The sequence below is a fragment of the Aulonocara stuartgranti genome (genome assembly GCF_965226115.1).
Source record: "Aulonocara stuartgranti genome assembly, chromosome: 11".
NCBI lineage: Eukaryota > Metazoa > Chordata > Actinopteri > Cichliformes > Cichlidae > Aulonocara > Aulonocara stuartgranti.
This window is the reverse complement of record NC_138947.1, coordinates 10,176,463-10,199,352: the sequence shown is the minus strand read 5'-3', so window position 1 is coordinate 10,199,352 and position 22,890 is coordinate 10,176,463. Positions and strand designations below refer to the sequence as shown.

The following is a 22,890-nucleotide window of genomic DNA, read 5'->3' as shown; positions in this document are numbered from 1 at the left end:
TTAAGTAAACGTGGAAGATGTGCAGTCAACTAGTGACAGGGTACAAAGGACACATAGAGAGAAGGTTAAATATTTTGGATGCAGCAGAAGTTTATATGACTAGTGGTGGTGGTGGTGGTGGTGGTGGTGGGGGGGGGGTTCTACAGAGATGAGTCCTTTTAGCAGCGTAGAGTGTGACGCAAGAGCTGCTGGATCAGTGCAACTGCCACATAAACCAGAAAGGAACTTCTGCTTCAGTGCGACTAAAATTGTACTTGTGAGATAGATAGATGAATCATCAAAAACCTCATGACACCACAATTTATCACCTTTTTCAACTATAAAATATGCCTGCCAACATCTGTTTACAGAAAATCCAGAAGAAAACATGTTAGATAAAAGTTATAAATTGATTTCCATTCCACTGAATAAACCCAGCCAGAATTTTGGTTCCCAGGATTCTCTGTTGGATGTACTTTCAGCTGAGCCGATTTAACAAAAGTTTGCTCGGCCAACATTATCTCAGATTGGTGGTGAATTAGATGAGCCCTCTTGTTAACAGTATTTTGATAGTGTTTTAATGTCCCTGTAAAATCGCCATGGAAAATATTGGGATACTACGCTATGAGTGAGAACTCAACAAAACAACTCTATGTTTATATATATGTGTGTGCGTGCGTGTGATTGTGTTATTGTAAGATTATATTTAGAAAACTCATATTCACATTTGAATAGTGAGTGAGCGTGGCAGGAGGAATGAGTAATGTGTTAGTTGATGAGATTTCCTTCCCATTCTGTACCATCGGTTAGTTAGAAAACGATTTAAAGGACAAGTTCATGAAATTTACGTTTCATGTCTATTAGTTTATCGGTCTTTTAAGGACTTTACACAGTGGTGTCTGTGAGTGTATTAATTTTATTTATTTTTTTATTAAATAGCACTTTTTAAAATCAGAGAGCTTGACTATAAGAATAGAGACAAATTACAGCAGAAGCACGTGCACAGTTACAACAAAACAAAACTTTGAAATAAAAGATTTTACCTGATAATTCAAGCACAAATCCACTTTGTAAATACGAAGGGTCTTGAGCTTTGATATAGAACACAACCCCCAAAATTTGCTGACCTGATTCTTAGGGAACAGATCCACAGTTTGGGATCCTTTCTGTTTTCAAGGTACAGCCGTACTGACGCATATTCATCTTACAACGTGCATGCATCCATACTTTTACCACTTTATAACCATTAACAGATACTTTTGGAAATGCAGCTGATCAAGTTTTAGGTTAAAAACTCTCATTACAAAACAGTGACAGAGAGTTTGTTTTCTGATTGTCATTAAAATGGAAAAAACCCCACATTATAGTTCTGCTCATATACCTTTGCGTCGGTACACATTTGTCATCACCATAGTTTTCTCTGATGATGGATAGCGCTCAAAGCATCACTTGCTTTGAGACAACAGCTGATCTATGATTTCTGCTGCCATGGCTGTTTTATACTAATGTGTTATATTTCGCTTCACTTCCACTTCATTGTGGGGCCAATCAAAATAAATGCATTTAAAAAAAAAAAATCTATTTTTATACTTTTTTCATTTCTGTTTGTCTGTTTTTGTGTTGTTGTGTTTTCTAGAAATAGCTGACCTTTTGCTTCATTTTTACCCCAGCGCTCATGTGACCAGTGTATGTGAATGGTGATATATGTGTAACTGTAAATGGAAAGTATTGTTGAAAATGTGCTAAAGTGCTTGCCTGGGCAAAGGATTGGTGTGAAAGCTTGTGCAAGGTACTACTAGTATGATTGAGGGGCTGTAGGGGGCCTAGCAGGAGTAAAACATGTTCCTGGCTCATAATACACTCTGAAGCAAGATCAGCAAGCTTTATGGAAGAGGAGGAAGCTTCTGAGTAGTTTTGTGTGTGTGTGTGATTGTGCGCTTCTATGTTGGGTTGAGTTTTCGTGACAAGAGTGGCGTTGGTGGCACAGAGTGTCGCATCTGTTTGTCTTTGGATGACTGCTTGTTTTTTTTAGGTGTGCTGATGGGTGGTGTATGTGAAGGCCATTTGGTTATGGTTCAGGGCCTATGAATGGGAAGGGACACAAGCAGAGCCAAGCTTGGGTAAACCAGCTGCCATCAACACTGCGTGATCCAGACCGGACTGGTCCAGCCACCATTAGCACTCCTGGAGCCTGAGCAAAAAAAACAAGACACTCACACCAAAATAACTTTAACAATGCTGAGGAGGTGATCTGAATCAGACAAGTTCGTGCTTCATGTTTTCAACAATTACTTCTTGGAAATTTTGGCATGTCGAAACACAAGTGGCTTCTCACACCTGTGGGTGTATTGACAGTGCGGGTAAAGAGGGGCTATTTATTATCAGAGAACAAGAACCAAAACTCAAACCATTAATAAAAAAAAGCTATTGTGAAAGATTTGTAACGGCCAAAATACACTAACATTAGAGATCTGATATTTTAAACATCTTTCAAACTACATTTGATTCCACTTACGTTTATCGACACAATGACTCGTGATGCCTCTTTTAATCCCACAACTTAAGAGTATGTAAGTGTTTAGCATTGTATTCATGCTCTGTCTGTCTCTCTCACTCAGGGGCATTGTCTGTATTCAAGATTGTGACAGTGGGTGTAGTGATAACCATGTAGGCTGCACTCGAGCAGGGCTTTACAAGAGAGGGAACAGTGGGGATATGCAGACTGGAGTCAGAGGCCCATCCATTAACTTGACAGGCTGCAGAAGCTGCCAAGAGTATGAGCGCATGCTTTGGAGCACACTTCTCAGTGGGCGTGTGTCTTGCTGCACCCATACTGCCACGGTTCCTCCGAGCACCACCGGAACGTCTGGCCCTGGCTGAACAGTCAGTCTATGTCCATCTCCATGTCTGTGTCTGGAACCACAGGGAAGCTCTGATCAGCTTGGCCCAGAACCTGAGAGAGGAGAGAGGGGGCGATATTACAGCCCAGCACTCCCATCAGACTGTCTGCCTCACTGTTCCCTGAGGAAATCAGTTTAACAGTCCCCAGCTCTTGGCAAGCAGAGGGAGAGGGGGTGGAGGAAAAGGCAAGAGGTGTGTGTGTGTGTGTGTGTGTGTGTGTGTGTGTGTGTGTGTGTGTGTGTGTGAGAGAGAGAGAGAGAGAGAGAGAGAAACAGAAAGAGGAGAGAGAGAGAGGGGGTGGTAGATGTTACTGCCTCTCTGGGTGAGAGGGAAATCTAATAAAATTGAACTAATGGGGGTATGGGCTTTTTAGGGGACAGAGAGTGGGTTTGTAGACAGGCACTGGTGGGTAGTGCTGGCGGTGGAGATGAGGAGGATGGAACAGGATCCGTGGAGTGCTTGGCGAAGCAGCAGAGCCAAACTCCTGCTTTCAGCTGCAGATGGTGAACCCGGGTCGGGTTTAGAGTGCAAGGTAGGGGGGCCGAGGCATATATAAAATACTCCCGGAAAGTTACAGCTTTGATATATTATGCAATTAGAAATGCTGTGTGCTTACTCACGATCACTGTGCTTGCCTGATGTTAACAAAGAAGCTGACAGTGAGAGACAGAAGCTTTAATGTTTCTCTGCGGACCCTTAAATGTGAAGCGAAAGAGCACCATTTGAATCTTTGATCTTTTTGCAGTTGAACTGTGACTCCACAGACTGATCAAATCTTTCAAACCTACTGTGAGGCGCCAGAGGGCCACAGGTCCCCTGATAGTACAATGCTCCACTTTTAAGGGGAATAAAAGTGCTCACCCTGACCTTGCTAGGTTTGATTTACCCATCCTTAGGCAGGCGTGGTCTCTTCCCTTTGTACCTGCTTCATGATCATGGTTTCTCCTCCCAGGGTTAATAGACATGAAGTCATCTGGTGAGCAGAAACCTGAGTGTGTTCTCAGGATGTGCCCAGAGCACTCACAGGGACATCACTCAAAGCCCCTGTGTCAGAGAGGACACAGCCATTAATAAATATCATTAATGGATGATCACCTGGTATCCCTGAAACCACATAAATGAGAGAGGCCTAAAAAAAGGAGAGGGAGTGGAGAGGTCAGGGGGCAAAGGTCTGAGAGGAGATAGCTCCCCTCTGGGCAAAAGATGGCTGAATCAGGGATGGTGGAAAATCAATAGCACTGCTACTTTCAGTATACTGTCAGAATGCGTGTATTTATGCTGCTACTATATAAAAATTATTGTGAAGGAAGCTGACCACTTTCTAATGGTGTCACGGAGACTTCATTTTCCTGTTGCAACTTGGCAGCAGGGCAGACGGTGGTAGAACAGGATGCATACCGTCCCATCTTTGAGCGCTCTGCACAGCCGCAAGCTAACACCTGCACTGATTTAATGACTGTTTTCTGTGGCAGCCATGTTGCTGCAGGAGAAATGTATATGTTTGTGTGTGTGTCATTAGAGTAAAATGCACATGGTGGTTAAGTTCTTGTGCTTAGCACAGTCTGGGGAAATACAACCATGTGTTAAAGAGTCATTAAGGGGCTGATGAAGGTGTTTGAGAATCACAGCCTGCTCATCATCACTCTGCTAACGTCCCTTAGTTGCGTCACTGTGGTTCTGGATACAAAGACTTAAGTTTTGGCTGAGCTGGGTTTAACTGAGCTGTGTCTCGACTTCAGATGCAGGAGAGGTAGACACTTGTACAGAGCTAGCTTCAGGAATAGGGTTATATCACGGTAAGGGTTTTCTCTTTTAACTGTGTCCTTTTCTTTAAACCTATCAGTTTAAGGTGGTGCATTTATATATTCATACTGCCTATTTAAAGAGCTGGATTTTCCATTATTCATCATGTAAGTGGGAAGGTCCTGCCAGCTAATCCAGTCAAAGAGAGTGGTTTAATTTCTATGCGTGTACTAAAAATTTAAGTTGTATGTTGTCAAGATGTTTCTGTAGTTCTTTGATTGATTTTGTTATGTGTAATAGCTATGCTGTCTCTGTTGAACTGTATTATATTAACTTGTGTTGCATTACATTCAGTTACTTTTGTACTTTGTTGTGTATATAACCATCGCCACTAAGGCTTGTGCATCGGCCCCTTGGCTCTTTGACCTGCAGTCCCTCTGTACTTTGACACTCGCAGGCCGCTTTGAATGCAGGTTAATTGAATTAATATACAGATAGTGCCAGCTGGACAGCTCGCTGAGACGCTGACAAATGACTAAATGCTGTTTCAGGCTAATGGTGTGTGGGGAAGAGACACTGGAATCCATCTAATCTCTTCCCACCTCTAGTCTTTGTCTCTCTTAATACTCCCCTTCACCATTTATGCTCTCTGTCTTCCACCTGGCGTCCTCCCTTTCTAGAAGGGAGTTTCAGTGACACCAAAAGAGCATCTTACCGGCCATCAGCTTACTAAACGTCTTATAGAGACTACAAAGGTAGACATGCTGCCAGCAAACTCCTCTGGCTTTTATTCATTTAGGTGATTCCCTGCTTGAGTGGCAGGAGCTTGCCAGACCTTGATTGGTTTTCTCTTGCACAAAAGGCGTGGGTCTCACCTCTCTGGTTCATACTGATCGACTGCAGGCTGCAGGGAAGGTGCTCAGTGAGAGCTGTCAAACTCAGAATTCATCCTGTGATGTACAGAAGATGTCCTTGTCAACACTGGTGACTATGATTGATCTGTAAGCACTTTAAATCCCTTTTCTGTTTCAGCTGCATGTCAATTAGCTGTCGTGTTTTAAGATGTTATTTCCAGATAGCTACCCTTTGCAGATTGTAACTATTTGTAGTGTTTGTAGTTTATATTGCCAGTGTGTGAATGGGTGAATGAGTGAATGTAGTGTAAAGTGCTTTGGGGTCCTATGGACTAGAAAAGCGCTATACAAATGCAGGCCATTTACCATTTTACCATTTATAGTGTGTTAAAGAAAGTCAGAGACTTCTCAGTGCATCAGTAAGACTCAGTGTGACTATGATGCCGCTGACAGCTGCAGGCTTGAAGACACTCGCTGTGTGTAGACTGTGGTATTTTAACCCATGTCTCTCTGGTCACAAAAAGGAAGGGTTGTGGCCCCTGAGAACAATTCTTAGAGGTTTTGGTGAAGGCCGTTAGTGGGGTTAGGGTGTGATTATATTGGTTTACGATGTGTTATCTATGACATTAGAAGTGTAGAAGTTTAAAATAACATTCATAGTGAGGTACAACAGATAAAATCTCGCGCTTCCAGAAAAGTACCTGCTTCAAAGTGTCAGGCATACCTTTCTGTGACAAACAGAAACTATAGTCAACTAAAACTGGCTCGACAAGGTCATAAATTCACTGTGCCGGTTTCATGTGCAATTCTCTGCATCCCACACTGTCCGTAGAAAAGACAACTAACTCCAAACACGCGCACACACACACACACACACACACACACACACACACACACACACACACACACACACACACACACACACACACACACACACACACACACACACATAATGTGTAAATATGGTAAAACACAGTCACTTTTTTTGTTCCCAATCTTCTAAAATGATTTATTGGACTGTGCTGCCTTACTACTTGTAAAAAGCTTTCCACTCATAGACAGTGTGAGCGGGAAGTGAAGGGATGGTGTTGTGCTCTGCTTATGTCCTAGCATTGTGATCCAGACCAGCTGGATGCCATTCCCTATGGGAATCATGAATGTGAAGGTTGTTAAAAGATATGGAGCCTTGGACTTACTGACAGCAGCTGGGAGAAGGGGGAAGGGAGCAGAGAGGAAAAAGAGAATACTGGGAAAGGGAAAAGAAAACGTTGTGGAATTCACAACAGTAGCCTTAGACACAATGTCTTTCTTTTCATTTTTGCTGCTAACTTTTTACTAAACATGTCTCAGGAGATCAACTGTAAAAGGAATAATTAATTTCCATGTATTTTAGTGTTAGTGTTTTAGTGTAAAAAGGTTCTTCATTAAATAAGGTTTTGCAACCTGTTAAAAGCTATTAAACTGTAAATATGTCATGCATTTTTTATTTATGTCTAGGTTTGTGCTGGGTTTTTGCGCTTGCGGTCGTCTTTATGCGGTGCCCAGAAAAACACACTCTAGTGGAGAGGTGCATTTGGTAAACATGAGGAACACAAGTGCACTTTTAGTGTGCTTCTCTCTGGTTCTCATCTCAGACTGCTCAGAGACACCGTCTCAGTCAGTGCTAAGTAGACCACACAGTTAAAGCAACAAACCTGTTGCTGGGTCAACAGTAAGGGAGCGTTCTGAGGTCTCACACCTTACCAGCGATCTCATCTCACCAGCAGAAATGCACAAACAAACACACGTGCTCCATAAGAGAGAGAGAGAGGGGCTGTTGTGAATATGAAGAGCAGGGACCGGTGGGATGCAGTCATGAAAGGTAAAGAGCAAGAATGACAGGACTGAAGGAGAGATGAAGGACAGCCTAAGTGGCTTTGACTTGTCCTGCTGACATGTGGATTTATGAAGCCATTTGTCACGTCGTAGTCTGCGCTTAATCATCACACTGATGGAGGCGAATATGTACAAACATAATGACGAAATACTCCCAGAGATTTATATTAAATGTTGTCTTTGGTGTCCACTTTGTCTCCTTTAGAGGCTAAAGGCTGCACTTTCACACCACCCCGGTGCCATCGCAAACGGCAACATGAACTCCATGGGCCACATGATGGAGATGATGTCATCACGGCAGGACCAAGGCGCTCACCATCACATGCACTCGCACTCGCACCCGCACCAGCACCTGCAAGCCCCTCCGCACGCATACCAGCACCACGGACACCACCACCACAACCAGGGCCACGCTCAGGGTGGACACCATCACCCGCAGGGACACAATCCCCATCACAACTCCCACAACCCCCATCTTCATCCTGGGCACCCACATCAGACATCACCGCACCCTCCGATGCACTCTGCTTCACAGGTAAGCAAATCGTCTCCCCGGGAGAGCTGAGAAGCTTTTAGGCAGCCCAAAGGCAAAGCCACAAGTTCAATAACACATTAACTACACTGCATATTAAAATCACTCACACAGCTAGAAGTCAGCGTGTATGCAGCATGACTAAAACAAGCCAGTCCTTTGGAAGGCTTTTGAGTAGTTTTGAAGTCAGCTATTAGTGGTTTAGTATAGAAGCATGGCTAAAATGATGCTTAGAATTCACAGCGAGTGAGTGGATGAACGCATTTTCCCTTGCTGCATCCTTAATAGCGAGTTTCCTGGCACCCGGCGCAAAAGTATTTTTTCCTTTTTGTTTGGTCAGCTACAGGTCAGTGTTGGATGCCTGCCATGGAGAGAAGGGGTCACGAAGAGTTCAGAAACGGTTACAAAAGGATGTTCAGGACTGTCTTTTGAAAACTTTGCTCCACTGCACCAACCACTTGCAATTATGTAGTCACGGCATGCTTCAAGCGCAGAAGAAGTTTTACAAACCAGAGGAACAGATAGCCTTGGCTTATAGTTCTGGGACGTCTTATCTGTGAATATACCTGTTTCAGTATTAACTGACAGTATTGCTCACGGCATTAAAAAAAGAGGCATTTTGTCCTTGCGTTCTTTGAAGCCTTTTTGCAGCACAGAGTGCCACATCATGAAGTGCATTTCACTATATGTTTTAAATGTACCATTAAAGCTTTAAAACAACATTGTCTGTGTGTGCAGCCGCCATTAAAGTGGCGTGCATTTTCCATGCTTCTCATAAAAATGTAATGTTTTGAAGACTGAAAACACTTGACCTAGCCAAGTATATGTCAAGATTTGTCAGTGCATAGAAATGGGCCTTTTGACTGCGTCTGGTGGTGTTAGTCTGAGTGGAAGTGGGCGTTGGAAAACTGCCTCCTGACACCTCTTTAACAAGGTGGGCAAGCTAGTGAATCAGCCCAGTCAGTTAGTCAGTCATTCACTCCTGACACCCACAGCCCAGCTTCTTAAGGCACGCGGTACAAGCAGATGTTGTTTTTGGGGAAGTTGCCAGACATAAAATACCTGCAGGAAGTAATGTATATATTGTTGTTTAGAGGCAGGAGGCTCTGAGGCAGCATAGCGGCTGCAGCAGACAGCTGACTGGCTGCTTTCCAGCTGTGTCAGGATGCTTACATATGTGGTCGGATCGTGGCAGGCAGGCGCTGCCCCATCGGGGACATCAGTAATGTTAATGCCATTTTCCCGTGATTCAGATGTCACCTGCAACCCAGCAGATGCAGCCCACGCAGACGTTGCAGTCTCCGCCACCCAGTGGTGGACGGCGCAGACGAGTAGTGGACGAGGACCCGGATGAACGTCGGCGAAAGTTTCTGGAGCGAAACAGAGCGGCTGCAACAAGATGCAGACAGAAGCGAAAAGTTTGGGTGATGTCATTAGAGAAGAAGGCAGAGGAGCTCACACAGACCAACATGCAGCTTCAGGTAAAAACCAAAAAAATCAAAAAACACCTTTAGAGCCTCTAAATCTATGTACAGTAACAACTGCAACTCAGGGCCATCACCATGGATTTTGATTTGTTTATATTGGGTAATATGACCTGGGTATTTTACTGTTTGTTTTTAGGTAGTTAAGGATGGAGAGTTGCCAAGAAATGTTGATTCGCTGAAATCTGAAAATATTTTTCTTTTTCTCAGAATGAAGTCACAATGCTAAAGAACGAGGTGACACAGCTCAAGCAGCTTCTCCTCACACACAAGGACTGTCCCATCACCACTATGCAGAAAGAGTCCCAAGGTTACCTCAGTGAGTAGCTTAAACATAAACACACTCACACACCTTTAACTGTGTGCCTTAGCTCTGCGGTGGAAAGGAATAAACCCTACAGACACAAGTCTGATGGACACACAGTAACTGGCAAGGCTTTTCGTTCCAGTGTGCTGGTATCCAGCTCCCACGCTCGCTGCAGGACTCTTCCTTTGACATATGGGTGTTGCACACTCTGGTAGCTGGCTGTCTGAATCCCTTTTGAGACTTATTTTTTCCATCTCACAGCAGCTCTGTGCACAGAAGCAGCCGAGCCTCAACGTGAGAAAGACATCACAGTCTGCACGTTGACATCACAGCCCTAATGGATGCCTGGGATCTCACTGATTTTTGGACTGTGCTTCAGCTCAGCCGTACATGACATCAGAGCCCCACCCTTTGATACGGATTCGAGTGACATTTCCATGTAATTAGGATAAGTCACCTCCCTGTGCAGCTTTAGGAAAATAAGGCTCACGTCCCCCCTTGGCTGAATGGCTCTTTTGTACAAGAGAAAGCCAACTCCCAGCCTGGGCTGGAATGACTTTCATCGATGAGTCTAACTGGTGTAAAGATGTCACCTACAATGTGTCCAAAATCCATCAGGCGTATTTACGGAGTGGAATGATTCACGTTTCCATTTTTGTGTTATCCATTATCGTCTATTTTGAGATGGAGGATGAGACATTTGGTGTAACCTTAGGTTGTCACATGTTTGAAATAAATGCTCTTCTGCTAATAAAGATTTTTTTTGTAATATAATGAGAGATCCTGTGTTTATTTTGCTAGATTTTACCATTATGCATACTTTATGTATCCCTGTGTGCAGCTCCTCGGTTCTATCTTTTGTACTTGCACTCACACATGCGTGCTTTACGCATCACTTCTATCTTCAGTGATGTCTCTGCTTTCTCCTCAGGTCCAGAGAGCAGTCCTGCAGGCAGTCCAGCTCCAGTGTGCTCCCAGCAGCAGGTCATCCAGCACAACACCATCACCACCTCCACTACGACTGTAGGGGGCAGCAGTGTGCACGGGCAGACCAACCACTGCACAGACATTAACCCCATCCACTAGGGACAAAGGAGACCGTAACCTCGGCTGCAGCCACGAATCCCCCCCCCCCCCCCCCCCCCCCCCCACCACCACCCATGCTTTTTGAGGGTCGCCAGCTGCACGTGCTGCTCCTCATTCTCCATCAAGAAAAACCTCAAAGGCCTGTGAGGCTGTTCTTTATACAGTAGCTACAGTATCTATTTTTATAGACCAATCCTATTAACGCATAAAACTTTTGTGTTTTTTGGCGCGTTTTTTTAATTCTGCTTTTTTTGTGCTTAGTGGAAAGACATTTTTGTTAATCTCATGCACCATTTCAGTGACTTTTTCTGTTTTGTAATGGTACAAAATTGATCACGATGCTCATGAAACCAGAGGACAGAGACGCGTGCCTCAGACTGTCATCTCTTAAAAAACAAAAATACAGGTCTTACATCTCTATGTGCCCAGTGGACTGAATAAAGAGTGACCGTAAGCTGCGTAAGCTTGCAGCAATGTGGAAGACACTGAAAAATCTGAAAAACTGAGGGGGACGTCGCTGCGTTTTATTTGTTGTTTAAAGTCAGACTTTGAACACGGATGTCTTGAAGACAGGAATATGCAAGCAGGTGAAATGACCCTTTTTCTTTTTTTCCAAGAAACATATATGACTGTTAACAATCTTCCCTGTCGGCAGTATTCTTTAAAAACAAGCAAACAAACAAAAAAAGCTTTATAATATACGGCGTGACAGTGAAAATACCATATGCTCAGACGGAAGCAATACATCACAGTGTTGATCATCTTTTTTCTACTGTACGCCCACATTAATGATCAGAATGGCCAAGGACATTTGATGCTGTTGCAGCGACAGAACTGTACACTGTGATACCAGTGAGGCAGCTCAGCAGCGGAGATCAGCGTCCTCCGCTCTCCAGGACCAACTGAAGCTTTTTAATCGTTGAGGCCTCTTGTTGTGTGTGTGTGTGTGTGTGTGTGTGTGTGTGTGTGTGTGTGTGTGTGTGTGTGTGTGTGTGTGTGTGTGTGTGTGTGTGTTGGGCATTCAGACCAAAATGAAATAACATTTGATTGAGTGTGTGCACAGTCTGGCATGTGAATATTGTTATATATATATTTGTGTTTTGTCCCTCTTTCCTGCTGCAGAACAAAGTTCGACTTGTATTAAGAAAGAAAAGTATGTGAGAAAATATATATCTGTTTATCTTTTTTTTTCTCTTTTTCTTTTCCACCACCACAACTTGCAATTCCTGAAGAAGAGCAGCTCGTGTTTGTGCTTTCCAAGATATCACAATGTGCCTGAATCTTCCTTAAAAAGCTTTTCTGGCTTATTATATTTAATAGCTTCATTTTAATCACCATAATTATCTCTGCTTTTTCTTTTGTTTTTCTATGAATTTTTGTTATGGGCTTTCTTACAGATGTCTGTTACACCTAAGGCCAAATCTCCTGAGTTTCTTACAGGCGACCTTTTCTACATCCATCTCCTTTAGGCTGCAGCGCCTCTTTATTTCCACTTCCATATGACCAGGAATGTCAGTTCATGAGCATGATGACCACAATGCACTGTGTTTTTACAGTAGGACGGATGAAATACTTTCCACGCACAGGTGGAGCGATCGCAGAGCTGTCTATGCACTTTGTCCTCTGTTATGACGGAGGGTAGAATAGCCATATTAAGGTCAGAGGTAATTCTCAGTGATCCCCCCCCCCCCTCCCCCCAAAAAGCCCTCCTCCCTGTCTTCACACACCAGCGACAACCTGTAACTATGTTTGGCTTTATAGAGAAAATATGCCTGGCTTGTTTCACATGCCCATAAAAAGAATAATGGAGCTTGCACTGCCAGGCATGATTAAGGACCTGATAGCGTTGAATTTGTTCTTTCCCGTTTAATTGAAAAATATCTTTCCCCATAACGGACCACATGGTGGTTTTTGTGAAGGCATTTGATGTATTCATGTTGTTTCTTACCCTTAAAATCTGTGCGTGCTGTTTAGTGTGTGTGTGAGAGATGATTATTGAGTGACGAGTCTTAGAAAATCCTTTGTAAAAGGGCTTTGTTGCACCGACCCTCTGAACTGAAGCTTGCCTTAATTTTGGCTGTTTGTAAAACCCTGTTTAGATCAGACCATTCCAAATTAACCTCATGCATGTGAAAATATGTTTATGACCTCATCGCGCTTTCAACTGGAATTATTAGGAGTTTTCATTTCTGATAGTGGATCCATGTTCATAATAAAAATGCATTTGTTACTATATAGGTATACAAAAAAAAGGAGCTATGGAAGTACAGCGTGAGTGTGTCTGTGTGTGAGAGAGAACAATTCCTACATATTAATGATGTTGTAATTGTATTATTTTAAGTCTAAAAGTATAAATATTGTACATAATATTAATTTCTATAATCCTGTACATGTAATGCAACCACCTTTCTTTTAGAAGGGAGAATAAACGTGTGGTACGTTTGTAAATAATGTTTGCACTTGTTGCCTTTTGCTGTACGTCGAGGCTCACCCCAGCGCTTAAGTACATTGTTGATATGTAACAAACGGATGGGATCCATTCCTGCCTGCATATCCTTGTACATTTTTTTGTTTGTTTCTTTTGGTCCGTAATTACATTGTCTCCATTTTATTTTGCATTTGTACAGATGTTAAAGTATCACTGCAGTTACATTACGGTATGAAAATAAAGCACTTGTTCTGTAACATTCATTCGCGCGACATGATGTCATTGTTTCTGAAACCCAGGAAAGTAATATTTCAATCAAAGGATCAACAGCATTTGCTGATGCTTGTCCTTGAAAAATGACTGCTCATTAAATAGTAAGATGCTTTAAAGGTTTAGAATGCTCATTAATTATTGAACTGTCTAGACAGCTTGATAGATGCCCGATGAAATAACATGGCAGTTAACTTCAGTACACAAACATCTTTGTTGAATCCTGTCAAAATGCCAAATCACTGCCGATGCAGAGAGACAATTAAATCTTAGCCACAACAATGAAACAAATAAGCAATAAAAATAAACATTGTTGTGTAAGAAATTCATTTCCGGCTGCTACTGTGGACACATGCGGAGGGACCTCTTTAAGTAATGAAGAGGACTTTTTCAGGACCTTACTTCGGATGATCAAGAGCTCCAGTGATTTCATTTTCAAAGTGCATTTAATGACTGACAGCAGTTTGGGGAGGCAATGATCTATGCCAGTTAGCAGCCAAGCAGAGACTTGTCTTTGGAGTATCATGACCCCTGGTGTACAACTTATTCACTTTCCCAAACAATACTTTCACATCGAGCAATGTTTTCAAATCCCACCTCAATTAGTTCACTTCTCAGTTTAGTTTCAGACCCACAGGGTTTTGCTCGCTCATTTCTTCTACTGAAGTTATATTTCTTTTCCATAGTTTCGTTTTAGTTTTCAGGGACTGGAAGCTATCCCAGTGACCAGTCACACCTTGGACAAGTTTCCACTCTATCGCAGGGTCATCACGCAGAGTTGAGAGTTGAATCCAGGTCCTTCTTCCTGTGAGGTGGCAGTACAAACCACTGTTCCACAAACAGCAACACTAACCAGATCTGACTCCACTTCCTCTCCAAGATAAAGTGTGCACCACCATCATTTTTGGCTTTTCCCCGTCTCTCATCTACTGGGAGGTAGACCACAATATAACACAATGATAAAAACACTTAATGGCCTCAAGCAAAAGGTTGTAAGTAACACAATGTGATGTTTTAAAAAAGAAACATCTTTATTTCAAGTAATTTCAACACTTAAGGCTTTACAGTCCCTTCTAACTGTGACAGACATTCAAACACAAAACACAAACTTTAAAAAGAATTGGATATATTGAAGAAAAAGGTTCTTTAATACAAATCAAACTTGTGTTAGAAAAAAATAATTCCACCTTTAGTGACTGAAAACAAAGCATGCATTCATAACTGGTAGCAGTTGGACCAGAAACACCTCCAAGCTTTATTCAATCACTTTGCATATAATAACCTTTTATCTTAGTGTAAGTGCCACAGGAAGGTACAAAGAACTGCTTAGAACCTTTTGCTTCAATACATGAAATCATTTAAAAATTGTATGAACCGTTTTAAAAGTTCTTTTAAAAGAAATCTTGATATGAGTGAAATGTGTTTTGGCTGCATTGAATTTCGTCTCCGAAGCGTGCACTGATTTCACACAACATTCATTAACTCATACTGACCCGAGAAAACAAACAAACATGAACCCCTAAAATTTAAGACGTAAAACTGATAAATCAGGTTAACGATTTCTGTTTGCAACAATCCAGATATCGCATCCAAGCTAAGAGTGTGCATCAGAGAGCACACGCTTAGAAGAAATGTATCCTCTGGTTTTTAAAAAGTTCTGCAAAAAAATGATGAAAACAAAAACTTGATTTAAGTTAGCTGTGACAATCAGTCTTAAATCAACGCTCTGTGCTCGATGTGCTCTCTAAAGTGAAGGTGCTTGAACATTTGCACTTCTCCACCCGTGCTTTTCATTTCCAGCCCTGAGTTGACAAGAATCTGTCAATCATGTCAAAGGACCTCTGCGGTTGGTCGTAAGGCAGAATGTGCCCTCCTCCTCGTATGATGACCTGCATGAAGAGACAGACAGCGGATAACGGTAAACCTCAATAACGCCGAGAGATTTAAGATCATGCATTTGGCCTTTTATTTCACAATCCGCTCACCTGATAAAACTCTCCAACTTGCCGAACATAACCCGCCACCTCCGTGTCAGTGGGCTGAACCTTCCAGTGGAAGCGAGGGGCTTTTTTGTACTCGGCAGCCCCGGTCCAGTTCACAGTGGGCAGGAACCTCTCAGTCAGTGGAGCAGCCACAATCACATCTAGCTGACCACTATACATCAAGACCTGGATAAATACATTCAACTTGTATCAGTTAACTGACTCCATAGATTCACACACACACAGCAACTGTTGTTTTTGATATCAGACTGAATCCTCGTCACCCGGAGACGTGCTCTGCTCTTCTTCAGAAACAACCTCTCAGCGGCTCTTTCCTGGAAGTGTTGCATTCCTCCACCTTTCTCTTTAAAATACCCCAGAGTTTTCACTTCTCTTTTCTCTCCCCCTCCCTTTCACTGCGCTTTGAATCTTCATCAAGCTTTCCTGACTCAGTTCTGGAGACTGCGAGTCATCTCGTCATCCAGTATTGTGCTCCATCGACGGTCACGCCTAGTGTCATCTGTAGAAGTCATCCCCCTAAGCACTTTTTGCACTCACGCAGCGCTGACACCTCTGTGCTTCACACCAACCAGGGGATGAACAAATTTATCTTGATCTCATTGACCGAAGAATGCGCTTCCAGTTTTCATCAGGCTTCTTTTTGTGCTCCTACAGTCTTCTGTAAGGTTTTCCTTTTGGACCCCATCCATAGAAGATGATGTAACGAAGTTCAACAGTGTCTGAGTTGGGCTTTTTTTTTTTTAAGATTGTTTCCTGTTAAGACTTGAGAACGATGCCCAGTTCACTTGTCAATAAATAAATAAAGTGATAAAAGTAAAACATTTGTCTCACACTCTAAATATAAAACATCATGAGCAAAATCCTGATTTTTTTCTCCCCCTTCACATTTTCCCCTTGTGCGTTTTAGATTAAAAAAAAAAATTAAAAAAAAATGGATGACCCTGCAGTTTTTACCCTGTAGTTGTCCATCAGCACCCCCAGCCATGGTTTGATGGTCTTCATGACATCCTGCAGGAGGTGCTTCTCCACCTCAGAGCCATCGTGGAACGTCAGGTTGCCCACGTGGATGGCACGTCGCACTTCAGGCAGGGTCACAAACTGGGAGAAGTAGTCCTGATCCTCAGGCTCCTGAGGAACACAAAGGAAATTTGTGAGTTCTTTAAGCTGTTAAAAAGCAACAGTTTACAAAAAAGAACTTCAAGGAACTCCGAGTACCTGACATATCAAGTAGTTGAAGTAGTTGGTACAACCTGTTGCATTTTGGAAGAAGGAGGGATAAGGATCTACATCGCCATTCAGCAAACGATCAAAGACCTGAAGTCAGACGATTGAAATTGAAATGAAAAAGGCATCCATGACAGGTGTGCCTTCAACAATTAGAATATACTGCAAATGTAGATGACGAACAACATCAACTCATTACCTCAAAAGCCTCCACCCACTTCTCCTGCTGGATGAGCTTAACTCCATGGTCTGTCTGCTGGTCAACGTATTGCTTTTGGAGTTCATCTATCATTCCCGTTTGGTACAGGAACTCACCGTAGCCACCCAGCATCTGATGTGGAAGAACAGTAAACTGTCACCTTTCTGCATCAGCATATAGGAGCAGATGGCATCAAACATGAGCAAAGTGGAGGACGAACGTACAGTGTGGACAATGAAAGCAAAAGACACAGCAGCCTGTGTTTCAATGAAGACACACATTTAGACCATATGAGGGAAAAAATGTGTAAGTCAATGAGTCTTGTTCATGAAACAGATGCTTTAATGCTTTATTAAACTCTTTCTAAGCCAACTCTAGACTTTATCCAGGAGATTTTCCTGCCGGTTACGTAGGGATATGGCAGTTTAGGTCACACATAAGTCCAAGCCTTTAGAAAACTCTTTTTGTTCTGCCACACCTCGCTCACCGCAGCAGCACCAAACCTTCTCTACCATCGTCACGATCAGGTCTTCTAAAGAGTTTGCTTTTCTGTTGGCCGTTTTCCGACTGCACCGTGAGTTGCGATGGCATTGTGCAACTACAAAATTGCAACACAGCTGCTTAAGTTCTAAATGTCATTCCTGCCTGAGCAAGTTTTATGATTAAGCATGTCTTATGAATCAAACATTGGCACTTTCAGGAACAATCTTAGGACAGAGTTTACGTCTAAATAATAAAATTCTTCTACATACGCACCAGCTCTGGATCACAGAGTCCATCGCCAATAGCCATCCCCTTGAAGTTGATTTTCACCTTGGCAGTAGGGTTGTTTTTATGAATGTAGTAAGAAACGGCAGGAACATACTTCCCTGCATATGACTGCAAAGAGAATGTATTGCATGGTGAGGAGACCATCTTAACAAAATAAGACATTAAAATTTCATTATATTTTGCAAAAAGTATTAATTGGTTAGCATGGTAAGCATATATCTGCTAGCCCTGTAATCATGTTGCTCTGTTTAAATAGCTACTCGTGTCATACTGCTCTGTGAAGTGTGGAAAAATTATTTTCTGACCTCTCCAGTTGCGTAGAACTCATTGGACTGATATTCAGGAAAGATCTGGAAGAACTGTGTCAAAGCACTTATAAAAGAAAAGAGGAGAATAAGAAAAAGAGTTAGTAACGATCATTACTGCGAAGATAAATGAAATGACTACATGCAAATTAGATGGTCATATTTTACTTGTACAAATCTCTGCCAACATCATCCTGGTCCTGAGCGAAACCTCTGTCATCTTCAGTGAAGCTGAAACCTGTTCCAACCTAGAGAGAGAGGAGAAAAAAGAAAACAAAAAATCCCAACACTTCCTCAATGTTTCAAAAGCACCAAGTGAAAATGACATTTTAAGTAATACTGCTTTTTTTTTTAATGTGATGATAAATCAGAAATACATACTGGATTATCAATGTACAAAACTGAATATCTGGCTGTCCAGGCATAATCCCTCGGACCGACTGCAAAGACAGAGGATATAAACTTTATAAGAAGGTTTAAACAACCTGGGAGTCTTGCTGCTGCAAATCAGTTCTTACCCGTCATGTTCTTGTACACCACATACGGCCCATGTTCCACAAAGAGACCGAACATGGACGTGCCACCAGGCCCACCTTGCAGCCAGAGCAGGACTGGAGCTTTCTCCTGGTTTGCCTATCAGTCACATCAGAGCAAGCACAAAGTTTAAGAAACTAGCGCCACCTAGTGGACTTTTACCGCCATACAGTTGTTTAAAATTATGATTTTGGAATCTGCAGTGTTTAGAAATGGCCCCAAAAGACCTTCCTAACTTGTGTAAATCAATAATTCTCCTTCCACCGAGTTGCTTGGACTTTCCCCATTGTTCTGAGCATTGGTCTGATAGGTAGTGTCAAACTTTTTCCTATTTATGTTGAGACAGTGAACCTACCACTTGTCATCAATCAACCAGAAGTTAATAGGCCTTGTCAAGTTAAAAGACATTGTAGAACCTTCAGCGCTACTTTTTAAAAGATTTAAGTGAATGAATAGATTTGAACCTCTATGTATACTTTTGACCCAATTCCTGTTTTTTACGTAATTATAGATGTGTGTTGCACAATCATTCCACCCTAGAGAAAAAACAGTGCAAAGAAATCATGTTCATAGTGACCCTAACATTCATGCTCATTTTTAATGTGATTTAAACTCCTGATCACAGTTGTATATGTATTCTGGTCCAACAGGGGTAAAAGGAAGTTGTTTAGAACCTTTCCAGATTCTTTTTTTCCCTGGAGGCTTTTTAGTAAAAAACATTCAGTAAGATTCAAACTTTACTTGCTGTCATTAAATGCGTCAATCTCCACTGCTCTGGAGCATTTTCATAAATAAAATTAAAAAACTAAACAAAACACTCAGTTAATGATTAAAAGACATAATAAAAAAGGCACAAGTGTAAGTTAAAAAGTAAAACAAGCTCTCTTCCTGTAAGGATTTTTGCTTTAAAAATCAGCAAAGGAAAACCTGGGTATTCCTGGTTGCAGCTGACTAAATATCACAACTTCACAGAGGGACTAAAGATAAAGTTGACTTCTGAAAACCCCACACAGATTTGATCCTAAAATCTCTCCGTCCTCTCAGTGATTTCCTGTCACACTGCACAAATAAGAGTACTGTAAATTTGGGAAGCCCCTGTGGTAAAAGAAGTTAGGCCTACCATGGAAGCAGGGAAGAACCAAAAGAAGAGGTTGCTGTTGTATTTTTTGTTGACTGTGAGGTATCCAGCATAACTCTTGACTGACTTATTGCCTCCTGGCAGGTCTCCCACCAGACTCAGTTTCCTGGCTGGAAAAACGAGATATCGCCACATTGTGGATGTGCAACACAAAAAGCACGAAGCCAATCTATAGTACTTTACTTCGTAGTAACACAAATACAAGTTTACCTTCATCTATAGCGCCCTTCTCCAGATAAGGAGTGAGAAAGAGAGGGGCACCGGGGTCGACTCCGTTCAGGCCGCTGACGCGGGGAGATTTTCGGCAGAAAAACGACGAGCAGCCCCCGAAGGCGGCGGAGTGCAGACAGGCCCACAGTAAGAGGACACCCAGAGTTTCTCTCAGCAGCCTGCCAATATATGTAACATAGATATCACAATGCGGGCCTGGCCAACGAAGTGTGAACCTCAAGCACCCCCAAGACACTCAGATTTCAAAACAGTGCGACCACAGCGAGGCTGCACGCCCCTGACTGCGAGCATGAACTTATCGTCATTCTTTCAAAACTCACCTCATTGTCGCAAACACCGGCAGCAGCACAGACTTCACCTTCTAACACAGGCGAAGGCAGGTGGAGTAACAAATCCGGTCTCACTGTGATTTTAGTCACATGATCGGCTCTGTGCCGGTCACATGAGATACTGGATCACGTGGTCGTTGTTGTTTAATCAGCCCTCAGTCGTGCCTAGCAGGAGACGCCATTCGACTGTGGCTTTAATGGCCACATGTGTCATTACACCAACGTCCCTAGACAGACCTTAACAGTATAATACAAACTACACCATGCAGCACCAACGCTGGCATGTTTTCTGTTAGTCTCCTGGTTGTAAATTGCAGACAGCAGTTCCTAACTTTTTTTTTTTTAAAAGCACTAACTGACACTTTTAAACATACAGAAAATACCCTGATAACGACTGTGTTTAGTCTGTTCCTTCCCATTCCCTACAACGCCACCAGGGTTGGCTGGAAGACTGTTTACTTAGCCTGGCAGGGCGAAGGACACTGTCTCAGCTGAACTATGGACACGCACACACATACATATACTGATACTGATAAGCACTCACCGACGCATCACCCTCCCTACCCCGGATCCAACACCACCTCCAACGCTTACCTCCCCTCTGATGTGGACATCGGGTCAGTTGGAGGCGCAGTCGAAAGATTGCAGCGGTCCCAGTTCAGATGTACACACTGGAACTGTCTGTGTTTGTTGTGCTATGGTGTGTTGATATCTGTGCATTCCTGTATTATCCTTTTGTGTTACACATTTCAATGTTTTTTCCTCGCTACCTAGCCTGACCTGTCTCCCCAATGTGATGTTTGTGTATTGTATGTACGGTCGGCAAGGTCTGTCATCTCGGTTGTGGGCAAAAGACCTGCAACTGACAAATAAAGGCTATCTCATCTCATCTCCTCTCATAATTTGTTCACAAAGTTTCAAAGTAAGACAGTTTTCAGTAGCTGTTTTGGTAATACTTTATCCACTGCTCAAAATAAAATGTAATTAGTTCTTTAAGTGACTACAGAGTAGATCCAATAACACAAAGTCAGTAAAACTTCAGGGATTTTACTCTGTCCAGTACACATAGCATAAACCACTGTGGTTAAGTGACAACAGCTGCACTGGAGAAGCAACAACTCCCAGAAAGGGAATGGTTTTGCAGGTAGTGTCCCAATCCCTCCTGATTTTTTTTCCTGTCAAGCTCTGGCAGATCTCCTCCTGGTCCTCCTCAAACAAAGGAGCAGTTAACAGTCCTGCTGTTGAAGCTGATGGTTCTGTACAGCACTCGTGTAACAGCTCGTGTCCTGGTTTCTCCTCAGGACTGTCGAGACTGCGCTGAGAGACACAGCAAACCTTCTGGTGATGGCACATATGGATGTGTCATCCTGGAGGCGCTGGGCTACCCGTGCAACCTGAATGTGCTGCAGGCAACATTTCATGCTGACATGGACACTGACAAAAAGAAAAACCGGGCACTCTCCAGGATATCTGCTGTCACTTTTACTTGGATAAGAGCAGATGAAATAATGGTTTATGTTTACTAAGTTAGTTGTATACCTAAAATTTATTTTATGCTGTAATATATAATATACTTAATTTTTTTGAGCACTGTATATTTAGCCTTTGCCAAGGAGGTGTTTTAACCTTCACATAGAAAAATAGCAATGCACTGGCCAGCTGGAAAAAGGTGAAGTAGATTTCCGGAAGAGGGGTCATAACAACCATCTGCCTCTCTTCATTGGCAGTGAGGCGGTGGAGAGGGTGAGCAGTTTTAAATTCTTGGGGGTAACTGTGACCGAGGACCTGTCCTGGGGCAACCATATCACCTCAGTTGTACGGAAGGCCCAACAGCGCCTCTACTACCTGAGGAGACTGCGGAGCGCACACATTCCCAGATCTCTGATGTTGAACTTCTACAACTGTGCCATCAGCAGCGTTCTGACGTATGGATTTCTAGTGTGGTTCCCCAGCTGCACCAAGGCCGATCAGCAAGCACTCCAGCGGGTGGTGAAAGAAGCTGGCAGAATTATTGGAACAAGTCTGCCAGAGATCAGTAATATCTTCCCCACTCGCTGTCTGAGGAGGGTGCACAGTATCCTGCGGGACCAACATCACCCTGCGCGCCACCTTTTCCATCTGCTGCCCTCAGGGAGAAGGTACAGGTCTATACAGGCCAGAACATCCAGACTGGCCAACAGCCTGTATCCACAGGCTGTGAGGCTCCTGAACTCTCTGCCCCCCTCTCACGGACAATAACCATATCCAACTTCTTAATAGCAATGAACTGGTCTGCATTGGTGCATCATATCTTTATTCTCTTCCCCCTCCTGCCCCCCCCCCCTCTTTCTTAAATAGATAACTATCATATCTGATATCATATCTCACAGTACAATAATATTGAATGGGTTGCATTGTTGTATTTTGTCATGTTTCTCAGGTCTTTGTCTGAATTTCTACGAACATTATTGCTAAGGATTGTCTTATTGCATTGGAGTCACACTGGGTTAAATATGTACACTTGGGTTTTAAGGGGTATTTATTATTTTCTTCTTTTTTTTTGGGTTGTATGGAAGCCCCAAACGCAATTTCATTGTTCTTGACAATGACAATAAATAAATAAATACTAAATAATTATCTGGTGTTTCTGGTGAACACAGATGCAAGTAATAAATCTTTGAATGAGCCTAACAGTACTGCAAACTTGGGCAACATTTA

The 22,890-nt window shown here is 42.7% G+C and overlaps 2 protein-coding genes across 9 annotated transcripts in view; one reads left to right on the top strand and one right to left on the bottom strand.

The window, feature by feature from the left end:
• Positions 1-13,452, top strand: part of creb5b (cAMP responsive element binding protein 5b) — a 43,579-nt gene extending 30,127 nt beyond the window's left edge. For 4 of the 8 annotated variants that reach the window (XM_082552547.1, XM_082552546.1, XM_082552543.1 and 1 more), the window contains 4 exons: positions 7,558-7,887; positions 9,138-9,365; positions 9,579-9,687; positions 10,607-13,452. In XM_082552547.1, coding sequence (XP_082408673.1) covers positions 7,558-7,887; positions 9,138-9,365; positions 9,579-9,687; positions 10,607-10,761 — 822 coding nt within the window. In that variant the 3' untranslated portion in view covers positions 10,762-13,452. The other 4 variants (XM_082552545.1, XM_082552544.1, XM_082552549.1 and 1 more) reach the window with 4 other exon arrangements.
• Positions 13,453-14,469: 1,017 nt separating this feature from the next.
• On the bottom strand, positions 14,470-20,310 carry cpvl (carboxypeptidase vitellogenic like). Its single transcript, XM_082552205.1, has 13 exons — positions 20,185-20,310; positions 19,844-20,022; positions 19,616-19,743; positions 18,480-18,594; positions 18,343-18,401; positions 18,130-18,209; positions 17,962-18,028; positions 17,642-17,764; positions 16,886-17,017; positions 16,678-16,776; positions 16,417-16,590; positions 15,445-15,627; positions 14,470-15,348 (listed from the first exon to the last, which is right to left on the bottom strand). Exons 1-13 carry the CDS (start codon positions 20,187-20,189, stop codon positions 15,250-15,252), a joined length of 1,443 nt encoding a protein of 480 aa, XP_082408331.1. The 5' UTR covers positions 20,190-20,310; the 3' UTR covers positions 14,470-15,249.
• Between the last annotated feature and the right edge of the window lie 2,580 nt (positions 20,311-22,890).